The sequence below is a fragment of the Eschrichtius robustus genome, chromosome 3 (assembly GCF_028021215.1).
Source record: "Eschrichtius robustus isolate mEscRob2 chromosome 3, mEscRob2.pri, whole genome shotgun sequence".
Lineage (NCBI taxonomy): Eukaryota > Metazoa > Chordata > Mammalia > Artiodactyla > Eschrichtiidae > Eschrichtius > Eschrichtius robustus.
The window spans coordinates 8,133,128-8,156,685 of record NC_090826.1 but is presented as its reverse complement, the minus strand read 5'-3'; the positions used below and the strand labels follow the sequence as shown (position 1 = coordinate 8,156,685).

The 23,558-nt window shown below is 46.8% G+C and overlaps 1 protein-coding gene across 1 annotated transcript; it reads right to left on the bottom strand.

The window, feature by feature from the left end:
• Positions 1-3,135: 3,135 nt before the first annotated feature.
• On the bottom strand, positions 3,136-18,534 carry PGD (phosphogluconate dehydrogenase). Its single transcript, XM_068538859.1, has 13 exons — positions 18,388-18,534; positions 17,712-17,787; positions 16,834-17,013; positions 14,470-14,535; positions 13,362-13,480; positions 11,588-11,657; positions 8,776-8,910; positions 6,983-7,172; positions 4,615-4,745; positions 4,259-4,392; positions 3,742-3,841; positions 3,476-3,598; positions 3,136-3,378 (listed from the first exon to the last, which is right to left on the bottom strand). The coding sequence occupies exons 1-13, from the start codon at positions 18,393-18,395 to the stop codon at positions 3,259-3,261; spliced, it is 1,452 nt and encodes a 483-aa protein (XP_068394960.1). The 5' UTR covers positions 18,396-18,534; the 3' UTR covers positions 3,136-3,258.
• Between the last annotated feature and the right edge of the window lie 5,024 nt (positions 18,535-23,558).

The window sequence follows — 23,558 nt, the reverse complement described above, 5'->3', positions numbered from 1 at the left end:
CACCAAGGGGGGAAAACCGCGGTGGGGTGGGGATGGTGGTGTGCTGAATTGGGCGATTGGGATTGACATGTATACACTGATGTGTATAAAATTGATGACTGATTAAAAAAAAAAAAAAAGAATGGAATGTGCCAGGAAAAAAAAAAAGAACACAGAGAGGAGTTGCTGCCTTCAAGCCTATAGAAGAGCTCTCACCAGGAACTAAATTGACCAGCACCTTGATCTTGAACTTCCCAGTCTCCAGAACTGTAAGAAATAAATTCCTGTTGTTTAAGACAAAAAAAAAAGAAAGTCTGATGATTAAGTGCATGGATTCTGGCACCAGATTGCCAGGGCTCAAATTTCAGTTCTGCAGGAACTATGTGATCTTGGACAAGTTACTTCACGTCCTTGGGCTTCACCTGTAAATTGGGGATAATGGTAGTACCTACTTCAGAGGCTGCTGTATTAAATGAGTAAACTTAAAACAGTGCCTGGGAGCTTCTCTGGTGGCACGGTGGTTAAGAATCCTCCTGCCAATGCAGGGGACACGGGTTCGATCCCTGGTCCGGGAAGATCCCACGTGCCGCGGAGCAGCTAAACCTGTGCGCCGCAACTACTGAGCCCACACCTCTAGAGCCCGTGCCACTGTACAGAGAAGCCCGCGCGCCGCAACGAAGAGTAGCCCCCGCTCGCCGCAACTAGAGAAAAGCCCACGCGCAGCAAGCAACAAAGACCCAGCGCAGCCAAAAAAGAAAAAAATAAAGAAAATAATTTTAAAAAAAAAGACAGTGCCTGGCACACACTCTGTTAGCTATTATTATATTCTTATATATTCCATAAATACTGTATGAGGCCCTCAGGAAAACCCCCAAATAGGGCCAGAGTTCCCAACTTCCCCATGTAACAAATTGTCCTTTTCCAGGGAAGCATATGTGGCAGATTATATTTGGAAAAAAAAAAAAAAATCTCCTGACACACATGCTCTTCTAGAACTTTGCCACTCTGCCATCAAGAGGTAAAGCCTAATACTCCTTCCCTTGAATTTAGAGGGCTTATCACTCACTTGTAACTGATATAATGTGGCTGAAATAATGCTGTGTCACATCCATGGCTACGTCTTAAAAGGCAATGTGGTATCCATTTTGTTAGCTGGAACACTCCCGTTTGGAGCCCTGGGCCACCAAGTAAGAAGTCTGCCTAGGCTAAGGCCACGTGGTGAGGCCGCTGTGCACCTTTCCAGCTGGAAGCCCTAGCTGAGGTCCCAGCCAGCATCAACCGCCCAATGAATGATGGAGACAGACACCTCCAAGTGATCCCAGCCATGGAATCACCCCCAGCTTTCAAATCTTCTTAGCTGAGGCTCCAAGACATTGTGGAACAGAGACAAGCTGTCGCTCCTGTACCCTTCCAACTTCCTGGCCCTCAGAATTAGGAGAATGATAAAAAAAATGGTGGTTATATCACACCACTGAGTTTGGGGTGGTTTGTTACTGGAGCAGCATATCTATTACTAAACAGCGAACATGTCGGTGCTAACATACATACTAAACATAGTATCTACATCCTGACGGTCTCTCTACCCCTCCTAAAAAGATGGCTCCACATCTGCCTCAAAGAAATATAACACCTGTATATCCCCTGCCTAAAGCCTCTGCTGAGAGGTCCTGTCTGCTCCCCTGCCTGATCCATACGTCTTAACTCCACTGTGTCTCAAATGAAGCAGAAAGAAAGCAGAAATATAATAGGCCCCCAGTCTCTGCCAAGGGAGGCCCTTTGCTGGAATGGCCACCAGACTGTCCCTGTGGCATTTAGGCTGGACAGAACCTTGCTGGGGGCAGAACCCGTCCGTGGCCACCTCTATCCACTTTCAGAATTGTTCGACCACCTCACCTTCAGCAGAAAGTAGGTAATAGTCAACCTTAAATAGTATTCACTGTGGCGGACATTAATTTTTCAAATAAGTCATGGGATGTAAAATTCCAAAGGCATGAAATCATATATAGTAAAAAAACCCTCCCTGTCAAGGACCTAGGCAAAGGACGGTTATATTCTTTTAGCGATAAAGGAGCTTCCGTTTATTTTGCCCTGACTGTGCCATAATGGCCCCACCTGGTTGCTCGTTAGAAATACAGAATGTGGGGCCCCACCCCAGACCTGCTGACTCAGAATCTGCCTTTTTTTCCCAAGATCCACCCGCTGGCAGGGTGGTGGTGAAGGGGTTATGGCGGTAGTGTATTCAGTTAAGATCTATCTTAACATACACACTTGAGCACACAGAGGAGCCCCGCCAGGAACTTTTTGAGGGCTGGTTTGCAAAGTGAATTCACCAGTGAGTGCTGAGAAGTAACATTTGGTTTCTAACTCTCAGAAACGCCACTGCTTCGGGGACAGGCACACCCTGAAGTGGTAATAATAATAATTACCACTTATGTAGGTGCTTATTATGTGTCAAGTGTTGGTCTGTTTTTACTAGGTGAATCTTCAAAATAGCCTTAAGGAGGCAGGCATGATGATTATCCCCATTTTACAAATGAGAAGACTGAGGCCAGATAGATTAAATAATTTGTCCAGTCATAAGCCTGTACACCCACCCCTTGACTACCTCTCCCCACCCTTCCCTCCAGAGTTAATCATTACCTAACTTTGCTGTTCCTGGTACTATTATTGAGGTCTTTTCTTTCTTTCTTTTTTTTTTTTTTTAAAAGAAAACAAAGAGGAAAATATTTAACAAGGCTAAATAAAGGAAGGAAATAAACTAATTCAAATGTAATGAAACCGGGTGCACATCATTCTGCCAATGAGGATGTGGCTCAGTGTGGATAAGGTGAGAATATTTAAGAATCTGGAGAAGCAGCATAAATATGATTTTTCTTTTTTTTTTTAATTTTTATTAAATAAAGGGAAAAGGGAATTCAGCTGCATGATACCAAGGCTCCAGTTTGATCAAATTCCACAAAAACCTTTCCCACCTATGTGAGAAGAGCTCTGTCTTCCTAACCCACGGGGGACACGCGGGAAACACTGCCTCAGGGAGCTGGCTCTCGAGGTCGTGCACATGCTCAATTTCTGCTCCATCCCAAGAGGCGAGGGCAGAGGGCGTGATGGTTCTCACAGAGCTACTTTACAAATAAACTCGGGTTGACTCTTCAGGAGTCTCTTACGACACTTTATTTTCAAAGATCTGAGCAGAAAGTAGGGCAAAGGGCCATGTAAGCAGTGCTGTGTGGCAAGTGGAATGTACCGGTCTGTGGAGTCGTGGCGCATAACAGAATCTGATCAGGCGTTGTATGAAGACGAGGACACGCTGCCACCGTGGCCTGTCCAGTTGGTGTGGATAAACTGTCCCGGCTTGGCCAAGAGTTCATAGGTGTGAGCCCCAAAGTAATCGCGCTGAGCCTAGAAAACAAGAAATGGTTTGGTTATAGGACAGACGCAGGCACATGACCCTAGGTACCACCCAGGTTAATGTTCACCACCTATTCCAAAAGCTCACCTGGATTAGGTTGGCCGGCAGCATCTCGTGTCTGTATCCATCGTAGAAGGAAAGAGCAGTGGTGAAGCAGGGCATGGGAATGCCTGTCTGGACACCAGTACTGACTGCCCGCCGCCAGGAGTCCTGAGCAAAAAAGCAAAGCAAAGACTAGTGATTAGCTCACAGAAAAGACAACAGATTTTCATACATAAATGAAAAAGCAGACGCCCCCAGAGCAAAACCCACTGAGACAGAATTCCTGTACCACCCAACTCTGGGCTACATACCTGGCAGTTTTCCACAGCTGACTTAAAGAAGTCATCTAGTAGTAGGTTCTGAAGTCCTGGGTTTCGATCAAACGCATCTTTTATCTTTCCTAGGAATACACTGAAATAATCAAGAGGGAAAACAATCAATAAATCTTAAGTAGCAGGCTGAACGCCTGGCAGAAAGCAGGGGAAGTAAGTGGGAAGCTGACAGATACCCTCGCGAGGTACGAAGGCACCTGTCCCCCCATCCCCACCAGCTCGCTGTATGTGCCGTGAATAGACAGCCCAGGTCCCGAGAGGTGAGGGCCAAGGGCACAACCGTGCTCACAGAACTACTTTAGACGGGGCAGGGTGGACACTGGAGTTAGAATAACTGAAGTGCAGGAAGAAAGTGAGATGTGACCCCTAAACCTGCCTGGTCGCCAGCGTCCCAGCGGGAGGACTCACTGCACCAGTTCCAGGGAAGCCGTCCCCGAGCGCGCCCAAAGACCGCGGCACTCCCGCACGGCAGGCGGCAGGCCCCCCGACCACTCACCTCCTGATGATGCAGCCCCCCCTCCACATCAGGGCAATGCCGCCATAGTTGAGGGTCCAGCCAAATTCAGTGGCTGCCTGTCTTAGCAGCATAAAGCCCTGAGCATAAGAGATGATCTTGGAAGCATAGAGGGCCTAAAGGAGGGCACAAAGACTCATCAGAGCTGCGGCTGGCCCACGGCTGCCTAATCCACACCCCCCCCACCCCGCAGTGCAGCTCTAACGAGGACACGGTTTAGCAAAGGCTGCAAATCAGATCAACAGGCAAGGCTGGACTGACCCCACGTCCTCCCCGTGGCCTCGGGGTGTTTTCCCCACCAGTCCCACCCCCGCTGCCACTGCGGGGCGGCACCCCACCTTTCGAATGTCCTCCAGGAATGATTTCTTATCTCCTTCGAACTGGACCTTTTGAGGCCCCTTCAGCTTTTGGCTGGCTTGAATCCTCTCGTCCTTCAGAGATGATAAGCATCGAGCAAAGACCGCTTCTCCTACGTGGGGGGAAGGGGGAGATAACAAGTCACCACAACTCACACGCAGAACCCGAGGAGGAGCACACACGAGCCAGAGAGGACGAGGGAGAAGAGCAAGGGAGCACGAGTTCCAGTTTTACCATGAGCTGGAAGTCTCAACCTTCCGCCACAAAGGTTAACCTGGATCAGAAAGAACTTTCATAAAAAGCTCTAACGGTTAATTTGAAAATGAAAACTCCAAGTCAGTCTTCCAACATAAAGACACGTATTCAACCTCAAAGATCACCATCAACTTCAAAGGGGAATTTTAAGGGGAAAATACGAAGAGCAAAACCACTATTGTTAAGAATTACTCAGTGTTGGTCCACCAGTAACATTTCAGTTTCATTTGCGAGGACTTTAATTTATAAATGGTCACCAAAGACTTCATTTATTTTCTTTTGAAGCACCAATACTCATCACTTTGAAACAACAAGTACACTGAGACTTCACCCTTCAAAAAACTCCATTTTCTAATTCTTACAGTTTAGTTTTTGCTATGTCCATGGTCACCATTACAGTTTCACAATTTTACTTCATTTGAATAAAAAATATTTCAATGTTTTTTTTTTTGGGGGGATGCTGTGCTGTGCGGCATGTGCAATCTTAGTGCCCCGACCAGGGATCGGACCCGCGCCCCCTGCAGTGGAAGGTGGATTCTTAACCACTGGACCACCAGGGAAGTCCCCAATATGGTATTTTAATATTAAGATATTAGTATCTTAAAAATTATCACTTATAAATGCTTGCCCAATTGACACTTTATATAAGTAGAATAAATTAACCATTTTTTCCCCCAACAGACAAAATGAAGCAAAACCTCTGGGACTAACAGAGGACTTTATTTCTGAGGAAAGGGTTCTGGCCATAAACTTGAGAGCAGGTGTCTCCCTGCCCTTGTCCTTGCCTGGCCCTCTGGGCTCCTGCACTGCACACACATGATGACTTAGCATTCCTGGGCGGAAGCTTCACAAGACAAAAGGCAGGAAGAGGCGAGTGTGGCGTAACCCTCGGGGGGGTTACCTAAAGATTAGCTGGAAGACTCACTTCCCCATTAGTTCAACAAACAAGAATGGCAGTAGCCAGGGAGGAAGCCTGCCTGCCATCAGCTGGAAGGTAGGCTACAAAGTCTCTGAAACAAGAGAGTAGGACTCCTTTTGAGGCAGTGATGAATAAACTGCTCCCAGTTATTGCGCCCTTGGGCCCCCGCCCAGGGTAGCACTCAGATTAGCTAAAAAGCAGTCAGCTTCCTTCTCTGCAGAGCTGGACTAAGCAAACTGCTTCCCTCCTTAACTGTGCCTGCAACTACCCAGTCAGCTGTAAACACAGTCAGGCATAATTAACAGGAAACCAAAGGCCGGAGGAGACTAGGGAGGGAAAGGCAACCTATGTCTGGAAGAGCCAACAAGAAAACTTGTTTTATTACCACAGGGGGAACCATTCTGCCAGGAGCAAAGATCAGCCTTCATTAAGCAGACCAGGAGCCTCCCTTCATTCTCCTTTTCCAATCTTGACAGAATGTATCTATTTTATTCTTAAAGAACCATCATGTAGTTTTGTTAATCCCCTTATTTTTGTTTTATTTCTGCTTTTGATTATTTCCTTCTCTCTACAACTTTTTGAGTTTGATGCTTAGCTCATTAAGACAAGATAAAAAACATGGATGGGAAGGATATACACTCACTTCAGGACAGTAGTTTTCTTCTAAAAGAAGAAGGGGAAGGAATTTAGGAAAAGAATATTAAAGGACTGGAAATGCTTAGGTAATATTTTATTCCTCAAATATCTGAGAAAAAAACCTCAGCAAAATAGTAATAAATACTGAGTACCTAAACTTTTATTATTCTGTGAACTTTTGTATGAAAAATTCCATTACAGTTAGCTTCCCTATTAGAAAGATCTTAGGTCATTGACTATAATTTAATCACTAATGTTAAACCGATCCCCAAAGTCAAACTGGATAAGATAGGTAGTAACTTTTGAATTTCTCTCAAAGCTCACATGACTGACAGAAGGATCATAAAGAAGAGATTCAAAAGCAGCTTCAGCCTCTCTCACACTGTCAACTTATTCAAGTGCAGAAAGAGCAGACCGCACTCGGAAAGCCGACTAGGGTTGAACAGATTCTCTGAGAGATCTGGTAACTCTCAGTTGCCTGAAGGACATCAGGGTCAAAACAGTGAGATGAAAAGGTTCAGTCCAAAGCTGAGTGTTACCGATGAGGGTGACGGGGACGCCGTACTCCAGGGCAGAGATGGCGGTCCACTTCCCGGTGCCCTTCTGCCCCGCGCTGTCCCTGATCTTTGGCAGCAGGTGTTTGTCGTCAGTATCTTGGAACCTGAGAATACTGGCTGTGATCTCAATCAGGAATGAGTCCAGCTCTGTCTTATTCCATTCCTCAAAGGCCTGTGTGCAGGATGTGAAAGAAAACAATGTGGGAGAACCTAGGATTATACCGGAGATGCTCCCTTAACGGATTCATCCCTTTCCCATGTAAATATTGACCGACGCTCACAATCTGCTCAACACCTGAGGCTACCAGGCTCCTGTGCAGGACACCCGAACACTTCTACCACCAGCTGAGTTTTATGCTAACCAAGAGTCGGCTGCTTCTGATTTCAACCTGTTCATGCTGTTTTCTGGTCACCAGGCCAGTGCTTTCCTCAGAGCCAGGTGTCCCCTCACCTCACTTGGGTTTTCGTACAGTCACTTTCCTTGATCACCCGATCTAGAGCAGCCTCTTCCTCCCGTTTACTTTTCTTTATAATAGTGATCACGAACAAGTTTTATATATTCAGTCATTACTGTCTGTCTTTCCAAGGTCCATGAGGGCAGGGACTTTGTTTTTTCCACTAATATATCCCCAACATACAACAGTGCCTGGCACTCATATTATGTAAACCAATTAAATATGAACACAAAAAGAAAAGCAACGTTTCTATGAAAACTAAGTCAAACTGTTTTGGAAAGAACAATAAAGGCAAGTTAGTGAAACAAAGTTAAGTGGGGATGACACAATTTTTTTTTTTTTTGGCCACACCACATGGTTTGTGGGATCTTAGTTCCCCAACCAGGGGTTGAACCCAGGCCCCTGGCAGTGAGAGTGCAGAGTCCTAACCACTGGACCGCCAGGGAATTCCCAACACAAATTTTAAAATTAGGAGGGAAAAGAATGTAAAAAATCTGGAAGGATTCTGCACTGTGTGCCTTGCAAGTGTCTTTAAATCATGTTCCACTTGAAATAACTGAAACTACAAATTCTAGATGATAAGAAAGTTGATTAGAATGCTAATCAGCAGAGCCACACTTAAAAGAAAAAGGACCTGGCTCTCCATGAAATGATGGGTGATTGAACGTACCTTCCTATATTTTCAATGAAAATAAATGTTTGCCTAGTTAATGATGCTGAAGTATTTAGAGAAAACAGTACAAATGTCTGCAATTTACTTTGAAGTGTATTTTTTAAAAAAGATAAAAATGATAGAGGGATGGACAGATATTCCACAAAGTAAGCAGAGTAAAATGTTAATGGTAGAATCTAGGTTGTGTGTATGTAAGTGATCACTGTCAAATTCTTTCAATTTTGTTGTATGTTTGAACATTTTCAGAATAAAATGTTGGGGGAAATGCTTACGTTTCCCAACTCTGACAACCTTTTTTGAACAGCTAACAGCCAGTCCCACCTGGATCAGAAAAGCGAGCTTCTGCGGCACCTCCCACGTGGGACCATCGGAGGATCAAACGAGACCAGGCGGTTAAGTGACACAGGACTGACACACAGTCAGGGTCCCTGAGTGGGAGACGATTACACCAAGAGTCGCTGGGAACTTCTGGCTTAGTGACTGGCTATCAGATTTTATGGTCCTGTTACTGAGAGCTTCCCTTAGATTAGGTTGAGTCCATCCAGGCCACCAGAATGACCAAGGGAAAAAGAATGAGGAAGGACTTACCGTCACCAACAAAGCCTTCTCACCTGAGCAGCGCTACCCACCCAGGGCCCGGGACTCACCTCTGCCATCTCCTTGTGCTCCATGCCCAGGACGTCTTTCATCAGGTGGTAGGCCTCGCAGATGAGCTGCATGTCTCCGTACTCTATCCCGTTGTGCACCATCTTCACAAAGTGTCCTGCCCCCTCGTCCCCCACCTGTTAGAGCCACAAGCGCCAAGAGGCCTTCAGGGAGCCAGGAAATACACCAGAGAAGCCCACATCCAGTTCTTTGGCAAGGCTCCCTCCCCATACAAAAAATAAATATGAACAAATATTTATAGTATTTTCAAAAAAAGACTCACCATATAACAACCCAACACAAGCCTCAATCCAGTACGATGCTATTGTAAACTAACTCCAAATTCATTCCTTTAAAGGTTTTTCAGAATCCCCAAATTCACTGTTAAGTACCCACAGGTCTTTAGCCTACATTTTCCATTCTTTCTCATTGTTATTAAAAGTAACTCCCCACTCCCCAGCCCCCTCCCACAAGTAAAAGGAGTCTTCTTTTTCCTGAAGTTATTTTTCTAGCAACCACAGGTGAAAAGAAGCTGGCTAATTAAATCACTTGTACTTTAAACAATACATAAATGTACTGTAGTTGTAATGGCCACCGAGAGATAAATGACCTCAGATGCAAGGTCTGCCCTCAACCTTGTAAGCCCAGAAATGGGTTCTTGCCAGGGTCCCACAACTGACAAGGTACTGATTTCTAATAAAGCTGGCAAGATGTATAAAATCAGAATACCAGTCTGTGAATTTATGATGAGAAATTTAACTATGTATCTTAATGGTTACAAGTGTTAGTCTGATCAACACATTCTGTCCCTGTGGACAAGCTACTTGGGAAGCCAGATTATCTGAAAACTGGTTGGAGGGCAAGGAGTCAGAACAAGGAGAGCTCTGCAGTCAGACACTCCCGTCACCACGACAGGGATATGCCTGCCGGTGGACCAGTGCTGGCAGCACTGCTGGGGTGGACGCTGTCACACTGCCACCCTGACACAGAGACTTCCTCTGTCTATGTTTCCATGGCTGGCCTACCCTTTCTGATTTTTTTTTTTTTTTTAATTTATTTTGGCTGCGTTGGGTCCTCATTGCTGTGCGCGGGCTTTCTCTAGTTGCGGCGAGCGGGGGCTACTCTTCATTGTGGTGCGCGGGCTTCTCATTGCGGTGGCTTCTCTTGTTGTGGAGCACAGGCTCTAGGTGCACAGGCTTCAGTAGTTGTGGCACGCGAGCTCAGTAGTTGTGGCTCGTGGGCTCTAGAGCGCAGGCTCAGTAGCTGTGGCGCACAGGCTTAGCTGCTCCGCGGCATGTGGGATCTTCCCGGACCAGGGCTTGAACCCATGTCCCCTGCATTGGCAGGCAGACTCCTAACCGCTGCGCCACCAAGGAAGTCCCCCCATTCTGATTTTGACACTTTCTTTGGCCATGAAGTAACATGGCCAATAATACCTTGCTTCACCCCTTCCTTCCTGTAACTTCAAAACTGAGCTAAGGGGTGCCTGCTTTTAGTATCTATACCAGTTTTTTCTTTTCAGTAACCTAAGAGTAAGGCTTGGGGTTATGGAAAGTCAACAGGAGTTGATCAAGATACACAGGCAAGTACTGTTATTTTCCTCATGATTATGTCCCAAATGTATCTAAAAAGAAGTTACTGTCACTGTACTTTTTTTTTTTTTTTTTTACCATAGCAATGTATTGTCAAGGAACAAAAGCTCCCTTCCCAATCCTTCACACTAGTGAGAAAATTACTCAGTCTTCTAAATCACAGCACCAGCGTCTCTCAATGCTAAGCAGGTTCTGACTGAACTCAGTGACCACTGGTTAAAACGTGAGGAGCGGCTTAGTCACTAGGCACTGTCAGGCCCGGGGGGGAGGCCTCCCCTCATCCCCCGTGGGCCCAAGTCCTCATTTCTTCTCTACCTTTTATCTCATATAAAACAAAACTAACATCATAAAAATGGCACGTAGAGTAAAATGCAAGGGGATCAGGAGCTAAAGAGAACTTGGAGGTCATCCAGTCCAACCCCCATATTTGACAGATGAGAAAACTGAAGCCCATGGAAGAAAATGACTTGCCTAATGTCACACTGCTAGTCAATGGAGAGCCAGAACGACAACTCAGGTCTCCCCTGCCTAGTGTTTTTTTTTCATCCATGGGATGGACTGAGGCTGTAACAAGGGATAAGATTTATTTTACCAGCAACACAAAATATAGGAAGGGAAAGAATGTGCCTCGGCCTCCTTCACATTCAGTGAGGGCGAAGAGCTGCAGCTTACTCTGTTCTAAGCACACAATACCTACCCAAGGGAGCAAACTCCACTTTTGATTCTGACATTCTCTCTTTTTTTTTTTCTTCCCCCACCCCCTTGACATCCTTTCTTTCTTTTTCTTTTCTTTTTGTTTTTTTTGGCCACGCCATGCGGCTTGCGGGATCTTAGTTCCTCAAGCAGGGATTGAACCGAGGCCACGGCGGTAGGCGTGCAGAGTCCTAACCACTGGACCACCAGGCAACTCCCTTGACATTCTTTCTTTAGCCATGAAGTAACATGGAGAAAAAAATCTTACTTCATCTCATCCTTCCTGTTCCTTTTTTAAGGAATCCATATTTTAGATGAATTGAGAAGGGCTGCTTTTAATATCAACCTCCAATTAAGATACAAGGACACGTACAATTGACGCATTTTTGGCATCGGCTGTGCTAGCGACGTAAACATTGAGGAGCTTATGTCACAAAGCAAACCGCTGGGACCACGGTGATCCTTGCTCTGCACCTGGTCATGTCGATGCCCGTGGCGCCAACTGGCTTCAGGGGGGCCCACAACGTACCCAGTCACAGCAAGGTTCTCCAGTCCCCACTTTTGCAGCGATGCCCTGGAAGATGGCCTTGATGTGGGGCCTGTAGGAAGGAAGTGGGTGGTTCAGCTGCTGACAAGGGGAGGCCTGGGTCTCCACGAAATTCTCAAGGACTCCCCCCCGCCCCCCAACTGTTTCCTTTCTAGCGGGCGGTGGAAGTGCCCACAAAAAAGTAATGAATAAGCTAAGTCCGCAAGGTAAATCAGTCAGAGGCTGCGGACGATCTGATTTGAGACAGGAGACAAAAAGGCTGGGTAAGAGGGTCAGCAAAGCCCCAGAAGAAATTTCTATTGCACTATCAGAAGAAGCTGTGATTCCAAGCCGTTCCTGTAGCGACTGCTTCTGTTAGTCTGGATGTATGTTATCAAGCACAGCAGGATTCTGGACAGACAGAACCATGCAACATTTCCAAGAGCTACATTCCTTATCATCCAGAGAAAAAGCAACTGTTCTTCATTCCTTCCACGCCTCCCCTAGGAGTACAGAGTAACTCCTGACGCCGTTCCCTACTGTTCTCCTCACTTTTGACCAATAAAGCCTTCTTCACAAAAGGGTTTTGGTAAAGACACAAAATCTCACAGGGCTGCAAAGTGAATGCTCAGGAGGAGGGGGCTAGGGTAGCTACATCTTAAGCTTTTAGAGCTTCCCTGAACTTTGACTATTTCAGATAAAAGTACCATTTCTGCTTCTAACAGGTCAGTGTGAGAAAATGTATTAATGAGAACTAGAGCACCTCTGTATATCAGACTTTTTCATGTGTATTGTCTACATTTGTAACAGCCCACTTAGCGGTACCCCAAAATAAATATTTTTAAGTTTTTGTGAAGCAGGAAGGCCTCTATTTCTAGACCTTAACATACTGAAGAGAATCCCCAGACTTAATCATTAGGGAGGTAATTAAAAGACTAATCTTCCCCAGTCAACCCCTCACCTTTGGGGATTAGGTTTGATCACTCCTTACTTTAACGCCTAATGTAAGTCTAGAATAATCGGAAACCAAACTCACTCGGAAAAGCGCGTTACCTTCCCACGTCTCCCTCACAAGGATCCTTCCTCTTCTATTCCTTTCTCCTCTGCTCCATCTCTCTATCATCCTCTATCTGGCTTTCTCTCTTCCTGCAGTCTCAGCAGCGGTGTGTCCCTCAGTCTACATTATGTATAATTAATTACTTGCATCTTTTCATTTTAATCCTCTATCCCGCTCATCACCCCCAGCCTATGCCTTATACAGCCCTCCTGCTACATCACCATCAAAGCATCCCCCCTTCTGCGGCCAACCCTTCCTCTTATACACAGCACAGTGAGCAGTGTAAAATTCGTTTTTTCTCGAGTCAAATAAAAATTTTCCACCTCATTCCCTGGGACGAAAGAGGCCCTGTCTGATTTTGCCGTTACTCACAATGGTTAAATACACCACATATGGGCTGAAGAGACAGACCTTGCTCCTAAGTCCAGACAGTGCACAGGACATTATCTGAGCTGCCTCGTTAAAGCCTCTAAACCCTTGAAGCCTATTTAGAACTTCCATTATTGGTACGAGAGGAAATAACAGAAGAAAAAAGGAAAGGAGGAACAGGCACACGCGTTACGTCAAAGCCACAAAATGTATACATAAATATTTCCAGCATCTCCCATCTCCAACACTGACTGCACAGAGGAGATCGGGTGGCAGAACTGCTCACAGCTCACCCGTTCTCAAGGTTCAGGCTCCCTGTGCCGACGCAAGGGTGGTGCCTTTGGTACTCACCAAGCCTCTTTGTTCCCTCCTGGCATAAGTGATGGGCCATACCGGGCCCCGTCCTCTCCACCACTAACTCCGCTCCCCACAAACAAGATTCCCTTGGCCTTGAGGTCTCGACACCGTCTCTACATGAGAGAAAAAGAATTTCGTCATGCTTCCCTAAAATCAGTTTCTCCCACTGAATGAGAAGAGGTATAAGACAGGTATGGAGATCCCACAATTGACTTAAATGACCCAAGGATCCACGAATAACCTGGTCATTCAAGAAATTTAATCCCCTTTCTGACTTACTAATCCCCTCTGTTTGGGAATTAAAAAAAAAAAAAATCCGGGGGCTTCCCTGGTGGCGCAGTGGTTGAGAGTCTGCCTGCCAGTGCAGGGGACGCGGGTTCGAGGCCTGGTCTGGGAAGATCCCACATGCCGCGGAGCAACTAGGCCCGTGAGCCACGATTACTGAGCCTGCGTGTCTGGAGCCTGTGCTCCGCAACAAGAGAGGCCGCGATAGTGAGAGGCCCACGCACCACGATGAAGAGTGGCCCCCACGTGCCACAACTAGAGAAAGCCCTCGCACAGAAACGAAGACCCAACACAGCCATAAATAAATTAAAAAAAAAAAAAAAATAAGGAAAAAAAAAAAAAAAAATCCATGGAAGTTTAAGATGGCTACCCTGTCCTCAAAGGGAAATAATAAAGCTAAACATACATTCTCATTTTACAGGAAAAGACCTTGTACAGTAAGACTCAATGAAGAGTTGGTTTAATACAAGCATGACTTATGACTATTTGACACGTAGATGATACAGGGACTTCTCCCAGCACACGAGACCATCAGCACAGCGGGGCTCACCCACGTTGCACACTGATGTATCACGGAGTGGCAGGACAGGAAGGGAAGATTAAGCATAAACGCCCAGCCTGCCGTATCTAAGCAGCAGTCATTCTTTTGAGTTACGTGTGTGACCAATGAGAACCTCATCCATCAGGTATGTCTTGATGGCCAATCCCAAAAGAGCACCACAGAAACACGTCTACTCTTCTGTCCCATGTGCAATGCTGGTACTTTTTTCTAGAATGTTCTCAGAACCTGGAAGAATGTGGACTGAAGAATGCTTACCGTGGTATCCCTATATTCAGAGTTTCCTCCATCGATGATGATGTCACCAGTGTCCAACAAGGGTACCTGTAACCAGACACCAGCATTAAGGCGGACCAAAAAAATGAAAGACAAAAATAAACATACCTTGACCAATTAAAGCAAACAAGAATTTATCCCAAATAAACCCTGTCTGAAAGTATACATATATTATTTAATCTTCAACAATCCTCTGTGGGGCTAGAGCTAGACCCTATTTAAAAGCTCAGGGCTAGCAAACCCAGTCAGAACTCTCCACAACCGAAATAATTCTTTTTAACTAAGATTTTTACAACAAACAAAACCTACTTGGAAAATTTTGTGTTTCCAATGTGTACCACCTGCCTGATTTTTATTCCCAGATTGGATTAGCTCTAAAAGACCTATAACATCTCTGCCTGGAACAGAGTAGGGGTCCAGTAAGTATCAAATGGTTTTGTGTATGAATAAACAATTTGATCACCACCACCTGGAGATGGCAGCAAGAAACCAGGCCTTGAACGAGAGTATCTTCCTACGCCACACCAATCAGGCTGGCTTTATTACTGTATTCATTATTCAATCTCCCCCAACAAGGCTCCAGGTAACATTACTTAATATTGTCCTATGCTGAAGAGTACTCTACCATTTTTCAGTCCATTCTGTCTGTAGCTGACCACAGGCAGCTTGGCATCTTACTACACAAAAAGTCTGGTGTGTCCTTTATCACAACGTTCTTCCTTTCTAGGTCTTTTTTTTTTTTTTTTTTAACAGTAGCATACTGGTTACAAATTCCTCTCCCTGTAGAAACAACCCCACTGGTAACATTACTCCTCTGGGAAAGGAATGCCCATCCCTTTCCTTTGTTTATTATTACAACACTTCTCAAAACAAAATATTTCTTCCAAATGGCTAATGCCTTGGTTTTTTCAGAGCTGATACTGTAGAACTGTTTTTGAGTATCTATGGGGTTGGCCAAAAAGTTCTTTCGATTAAAGAATATGTCGTTCAATAAAGTTCTTGGTGAAGATAAAAAATGTCTTTTATTTTTACTTAAAACCGAACGTGTTGGCCAACCCAATAAATAAATTATTCCCACTGATTCTCCTTCACCCATCTGCATTTTTTTTTTTCCTGAGGGAAAAGCACCCCAAGGCTGCAGGGCACTGGCAATGAGGTTGTCTCCGTTTACTGATGGTGAGGGCAATCCTCCTGGTTAATACAGTGTGATCTTCCCCCAGAGGTATGTTGAGGAAAAGGGCCCTAGAGGCGTCCCCCCAGAAGCTTACAGCAACAGCGCTTTGACCAGAAGCTGCCAGGCACGCTCCCTGGGGAAAAGGCAGCTGTCCCTTCGGCCCCTCCTCTCCCGCAGACACCCCAGTGGGGGAGTGGCCATCAGGCCTCCGGTGAGAACAAGTTGGGGAGAGTACAGATGGCGGTGACCACGAACAAATGGGTCCACTATGCCCTGGCCCTGAGGTGGCGGAAAGCCTAAATAAGGGGTCAGACTACAATGCGCCAAAGAACCAAGATCAGCACCTCCGTGACGCAAACGCCCCCTCAGCTGATGATCAGAGACCAGAACTGCACTGAGGCAGACACCTGCCACAGCACGGCCAGCACCACCCAGGTGCCTACTTTCTTCTTCCAAAAAAAGATACATTTGCTAGGACTCCCTAAGGGGATCTCTTGTCATTTATATTAAATGATACAACAATTTGAGAATTGTTGCTTTATAGGAATACTGAGAAAGATGAACTCTATTTCTAAATTTGGACAGTAAGGTTTAATAGTGACTAGCACTAAACATTCATAATACACAATCAAAACTATAAGTTTTTTTTTTGAATATCAAAGATAGAGCTCACTGAGATTACTACTGTTTCTCTTCTGGTTGATAATGAATTCTTATGGACGTGTCTCTTGTTGTCCTCAGAATTTTATATACTAAGAATTATTACCACTTGAGGGTATGTTGTTACTTAATTGGTGCCAGTCAAGTTAACCAACACTGAAACTTTTAAGCAACATTTTGTCAGAACTGAGCAGATCATATCCAGAAATTGAAAAGGGACAAAATTTCTTACGCAAAAAGAAGTGAGGGACTTCCCTGGGGGTCCAGTGGTTAAGAATCCGCCTTCCAATGCAGGGGATGCGGGTTCGATCCCTGGTCGGAGAGCTAAGATCCCACATACCGCAAGGCAACTAAGCCTGCACGCTCTATAGCCTGCGCGTCAGAACGGAAGACCCCGCGTGCCGCAACTAAGACCCGATGCAGCCAAAAAAAAAAAAAAGTGAAATAGCTAAAGGAACGGAACGAGAGACGTTCTGTCACACGAGTAGCAGCGGGGAGAGAGCTGGCCTCACCAGTTTTTTAATGAAATCATCGACGGCCTGACCAGCCTTCACAAGCAGAATGATCCGCCGAGGCTTCTTCAGCTTGGAGACCATCTCCTCCAAGGAGTGCGCACCAACCACCTTGGTGCCCTTCGCTTCATTGGCCAAGAAATCATCAACTTTGGAGACTGTCCTATTAAAAGCACAGACCTAGAAGGACAAAAGGCCTGATCAGGAGATCTGGGACACACAAGACCTTCAGACTGAGGACCAAGTGACAAGGGAATTTCTATGCAGCCCAAGCTTTTGGGGAGGTAGGACCCTGATTCTACCTTCTCCCCACCCAAGTGCTGACTGATCACCGTAAAGTTAATTTTAATAGGATGAAAAGGCACAGAACTGAATATAGGCAAATGTCAACTGCCCAAAACTTATCAGGCTAGATAGAGTCTGTCGCTATTTGGTTAGGATTCAAATCTGGGAACAAGCAAGTTCCAGACTGTTATCTTCTGTCACTGATAATCCTTGTATCTAAGCCAGTTTAGTATTCACACCCGAACGTCTCACCAGATCCCATTAGGCAATAAAGTCAGAAATCTATTCTCCCAGCGGGATTTCTCCTCCTTAGGATACCAACAGGTTTATTCAAGGCTGCAGAACTAACAGAACCTGCAGATACATTTAGCAGGACTCTTCTTCCTCAGAGAATTGTGGAGCTGCCCCTCCCACACCCACATGTAAAGTGGTGCTTCTCGATCTCTTGTAAAAATGTCCTAAGCAGCAACAGAGCACATATAAAGAGAACCATGTTCTAGCTTATATGGGATCTTTGGAATCGGAACGGTCACCAGCACTCAGACTAAGGCAACAAGAACCCCTAAGGGAAGAGTGTGCCCCTCCTAACTTACCACAAAGCCGTGGTCGTTCATGTTCAAAATTAAGTTCTGGCCCATGACAGCCAGTCCAATCAGGGCAATGTCAGCTCTGAAAGACGGCAAAAGGAACAAAGGAAACTATCAGTTGCATTTAATTCATTCCAAGTCAGGGACCCAGAGCTTTCTAGCTTTTGCTGCGATTGATAACTCGTCTTAACTTTCCTCTAACCCCCCCTCCTCCCTTTTGCACTTTAGATCCCGGGCTTGCAGCTTTCCGTGAAACTCCAGGCGGGCCACCCCGCTCTGCCACTTCACGGGTCCTCATGTTCTCCTGGGCCAACCAAACATGCCCGCAGGAGGGGGTCCACGGCACGAAGCCTCTTCTGCACTCTAGCCGAGCTGCTGACGACTCGTCCCAGGCCTCCCGTCTCCCACAGCCGGGCCGTCCAGCGGCCCGGGCTTCCCGCGGCCACGCCTGTCCCTTCCCCTCCCGCCCTTCCTTGGAACCGGATCCGCCTGCGCCGCCGCGAGGGGCAGAGGGGCTGGGTCCGAGGAAAGGCGAGGCCGCGGGGCTGGCTCGGGGTCCGGGGCTCTGGGCGCCACGAGGCCGGGCTCAGGCGACCCCCGGGGCGAGGCGACGTCTGGGGCGACTCCGGCCTCCGCGTCGGCCCTCGGAAAATTCCCCGGCCGCCCGCGGGCTGCCACTCACTGGGCCATGGCGGCGGCGGCGGCGGCGTCGGCGGCGGCGGCGGCGGCAGAGCGGGCTGGACTGAAGAGAGCCGGCGATCAGCGAACGCGCGACGCGGACGACCGGGACTGAATCCCTCTCCGGCTCGCCTCCCGAGGCCCAGGCCGCGGCTTTCCAGCGCCGGCCAATCGCAAGGAAGGGGCGGAGCCACGTAGCCACGCCATCGGTCCGCCCCGGCGCCTGTTAGACCACCTGAGGCAAATGGACCCGCCCACTTCTAGGGCTGGCTCAGGAGAGCGCCGAGCACATCGATGCCATCTCCCCAAAGAGCGCGGGGGCGTGGCGCAGGCGCGGGACGCGGGGAAAGGCGGAGGGGGCTGGGCTCTGGCTCGGGCCGAACGACACTGAGGGCCTGGGCTCTGGTCCGCGGCTCGGGGCGGAAGGGTGGTGGCTCACGTCGGGCCGCGCTTTCTAGTGTAGCGGGCACTTGGACGCCTGTTGTCCAAGGGTCCATCACGTCTTCCTCCCGTCGCTGCGGTGCACTCTGGGGTTGACGCGTGAAATTGCCCCACCCGGGCAGGGTCCGAGGTGTATTCTTGTCCGTGGGCACGTGTGATGGGTGCCAGGAAATGTTGCTCCTCACCATGACCTTGTGTGGGAGACCTTTTTGCAGGTGGAGAAACAGGCGCAGAGAGAGCAAGCGGGGAATGTCCTTGCAGGGGTGCGATGGGGCCAGGCTTTGGAGGTCGTGTCACTGAACCCCTTCCCGTACAGCTGAGGAACTAGAGGCGACGTGCTGGTGAATGGCGGTCCAGGGCATGAAATACGCATCTCCCACGTGCACGAGGCATCTTAACTCTCAGCCCTGAACCCTGCCGCCTCCGGTGCAGATGCTTGTGAACAAGGCTTAGCTCCTCCGGTGCGTTTTAGGGTTTTTGCTTTCTGTGAACGCTTCATGTCACCTAACAGTGCCTTGCACATAGTAAGTGCTCAACAGATGTTACATTACTAGAGTCACTGCAGCTAGTTAACGGCTAGTTAGTGGCCCAGTTGTGACCGATTCAAGGCCAAGGCTATTTCCATCGCACCAATTGCACAGGTTACTTTGTAACATAGGTTTTAACAGATACTGTTACAGCTTCCATGTAAGCAAATGCCCCACTATAGCCGGGTTTTTTGCGTTTTTTTGTGTGTTAATTAAATCACAATATTTTTAAAGTGCAATTGTGGAATCTTACTCTGAAATTTAAAAGCAGTATCTAGTACAGTCCACTTTATCTAGTATGTAAGTATTCTACATTAGGGTTTCTCCACTAGAGACATTCTTTATGCAATCTGTTCTTTTCCTTGAGTTGCTTCCACATTTGCCTGTTTTGCACCAGCCAGACCTTACACTCCTGAGGGTATAGCTTTTCTTTTCTTTTTTATGCTCCCATTGCCTGGCGCGACACTCATGAGCTGTGGATGACTCACTGCACAGATACCCAGGGGGGGCCAAGCTTAGCACAGAACTTCCTCCTGTGGGCAAGGGAGGTCCCTGCCCCATGGGTTCCGTCCTTCACTTCTTCTTGCTTCTGCTGTGTGCAGAAATGTATAGCTGTAAGCAAGCCTAATATTTATTTTAAAGATGTAAGCGAGGTGCCCAGCTGCCCTCAGCACTTCCCTGAATGGGAAAGTGAATAGGGAGATGTGAACCGATAAGCCAGGCAAGCCAGAGAGCAGGCGCTGACTGCCACCACGAGCCCTGCACTGAGACCTGGGCCTTAATCCCAACTCTACCGAAACAGGTCACTCGGTAGCTTTGGATGAACCAGGCTGGCAGGAATCTTGGAGCTCTCCCAGCCCGGTGTCCCCAAACTCCAGTGTGCAAGGAGGCTTATTAAATATGAATTCTGATACCACAGGTCTGGGATAGGCCAGATGTGCATTTTATCAGGACCCCCCCAGGTGATTCTGAGTGCTAGAGGAAACAATCCTCAAAGGGTGGTCAGGGGGCTTCCCTGGTGGCGCAGTGGTTAAGAATCCACCTGCCAATGCAGGGGACACGGGTTCGAGCCCTGGTCCTGAAAGATCCCACATGCTGCGGAGTAACTAAACCCGTGTGCCACAACTACTGAGCCTGCGCTCTAGAGCCTGCGAGCCATAACTACTGAGCCCGCGTGCCACAAGTACTGAGCCTGCGCACCTAGAGCCCGTGCTCCGCAACAAGAGAAGCCACCGCAGTGAGAAGCCTGCACACTGCAACGAAGAATAGCACCCCCTCGCCGCAACTAGAGAAAACCCGCACACAGCAACGAAGACCCAACACAGCCAAAAATAAATAAATAAATTTTTTTTTTTTTTTAAAGGGGGTGGTCAGGACCTCTGGAAGCCCCTGCAGGGGAAGTGGAGACAAAGCTATTTCCATGGTACCAGTAAGACGTTATTTGCCTTCTTCATTCTCCTTCTCTCACAAGAGTACAGTGGAGTTTTCCAGAGACTACATCACATGTGATACGGAACAGATTAAATGTAGAAGCAGATATGAGAATCCAGCTGTCTTAAGCTGTAGGACATTAGAGAGATTTACAAAATTGTCAAACAACTCCACTCATCTTGCTGCATTTCCTTTTGTTTGGGGAAACTGTTATTCCGAAGTTTAATTTTTAAAATGGTAAATAATAATAGACATAACTCACATAAACAAAAGCTCTTCGGGTCGTCAATAATTTTTAAGCGTGTAAATGGGTCCTGACATCAACCAGGTTTGAGAGCCACTGATCTAGCCCAACTCATATTTTAGGGATGAGGAAATTGGGGCTCAGAGAGCCGCGACTTGCTGAGTCACATAGTGACAGACACTAGAACTACCTTGTGGGATGGATTGGATGCTCTCCAAGTCCCTCTCAATAAAACCTGGGACTGGGAGACAGCCTCAGTGGCCGGATAGTACGTTGTCCCAGAAGTCAGATCAGATGGCTTCTCAAATGATCTGGAGTGTCTTTCTTGGAAGCTGCTTGCTGGAGAGGGAAAAGCAATGGGTTTTGGTGTCAACGCTGGCTTTAGCTGGCTCCAGTTCCATTTCTTTCTAACTGTGCAACTGGGGCAAGTTATCGAATCTCAGAGTTTCCTCATGTGTGAAACAGGAATGACAAAGATCTCACAGGGTAGCTCTAGGGTTAAATGAAGCCAGTGGGACTTGTGTCTAGTACTTAGTACTCATACATTAGTTTCTACCATTTTTTATGAAAGGGACTCAGAAAGGAGAGACATAAACCATAGTGGAAAATAGGACTGACAAAAAATTTCTCCCAGCTTCCTTGTGAAAGCTTCTGGGGAGAGAGAGGTAGAAGAACACGTTTGCAGCTTCTTGCCATGCTCCTGAGTAGTTCCCATAGATCAAGCTCAGCTGGTGCGAAAATGGTCCGTTACTTGAATTGTTTGCTGTCGGAAAAATTCCCACTTGACGACACGCCCGTGCATTTCACAATGTCTATCTTCCTGATCCAAATACATCATCCCAGGCATCTTCTCCTCTTCCCCATAGTCATGACCTCTGTTCTACACCCCTTTAGGGCACCAGCACATCCTATTAAAAGTGCTTTTTTCTCCCCAGAGGATCCCAATACAGTGTCTGGGAACATGCGCTCAGTCTGAGCTTGGTCCACAGGGCTGACCAATGTGACCAACTTGACCAGAGTGGTGAAACAGCCCTTTCTCTGCTAGATCTCCAGCCCAGATGATACATTTTACTTTCAAATTCAAGCACCACAGTCCTTTTTTCCACAATACACAACAGTGTGAGACAAGGACTCACCTCTGTCCTCTTCCCTTAGGCTATGTTACAGACACTGAATTACTTTCTGGTTCCACAACAGGGCCTGGGTCACTGTTTTGCCTGCTCTTGTCCTTGTTACCTCCCACTGCCTTGCAGTCCTTGCTCACAGTTTCCTCTCTTTTCCCAGCATGACTTGGACGCCTCCCCCGACGTGCCCACAGCACTGGGCTTGTTGCTGCCTTCGTTTCTATCTCCCTCACTGTGCCATCAATCTGAAAGGACAGGGACCATGTCTATCTCCTTCCTAAGTGTATTTCTATCACCTTCCGATGCTCTGCACATAACAGATGGCCACTAACTGTTGCTGTCCAATGACAGTTTTCTAAAAGGGGCACCATTTAAGCCAGTTGGTCTGGGACAGTCCTTGTTCACACCTGTCTTCTTGCATAGTTTTAATAGCAATCCTTTTCACTCTCAAAATTGTTCTGGCTTGAATGATAAATTATGTTGGTATGCTAGTTTAAAATGGTATTATTTCTTCATAGCACTGTACATAAAGAAAAAAGATTGAAGTATAATTTATATGCCAACGATTTCATACATTATAAAAGTGTACAGTTGGATGATTTTTAGTTAATTTATACTGTTGTGTAACCATCACCACAATCCTTTTTAGAACACTTTCATCACCCCAAAAGTTTCCAACACGCCACAAAAGTGCCTGTTTGTAGTCAATCTCTGCTCCCACCCCAGCCCCAGAAACCTGCGATCTATTTAATGTCTGCACAGTTTTGCTTATTCCTAGAAATAAATGGAATAATATGTAATTTTTGTGTCTGGCTTCTTTCACTTGGCATAATGTTTTTGAGGCTTATCCATATCATTGTATCTATGAGTAGTACATTCCTTTTTATTGCTGAGTCATATTTCATTGTGCATAATTTTGTTTATCCTTTTATCTGTTGGCTGTTTGGATTGTTCTAGGTTGGGCATTAAAGAATAATTGTTTTGGGCTTCCCTGGTGGCGCAGTGGTTGAGAATCTGCCTGCCAATGCAGGGGACACGGGTTCGAGCCCTGGTCTGGGAAGATCCCACATGCCGCGGAGCAACTGGGCCCGTGAGCCACAACTACTGAACCTGCGCGTCTGGAGCCTGTGCTCCGCAACAAGAGAGGCCGCGATAGTGAGAGGCCCGCGCACCGCAATGAAGAGTGGCCCCCGCTCGCCGCAACTAGAGAAGCCTGTGTGCATCAACAAAGACCCAATGCAGCCAAAAATAGATAAATAAAATAAATAAATTAAAAAAAAAAAAAAAGAATAATTGTTTTGAACATTCATGCACAAATCATTGTGTGGGCATATGTTTTCATTTCTCTTGGGTAGGTACTTGGGAGTGAAATTGCTGGGTTATATGCTAAGTGTATGTTCAACTTTTT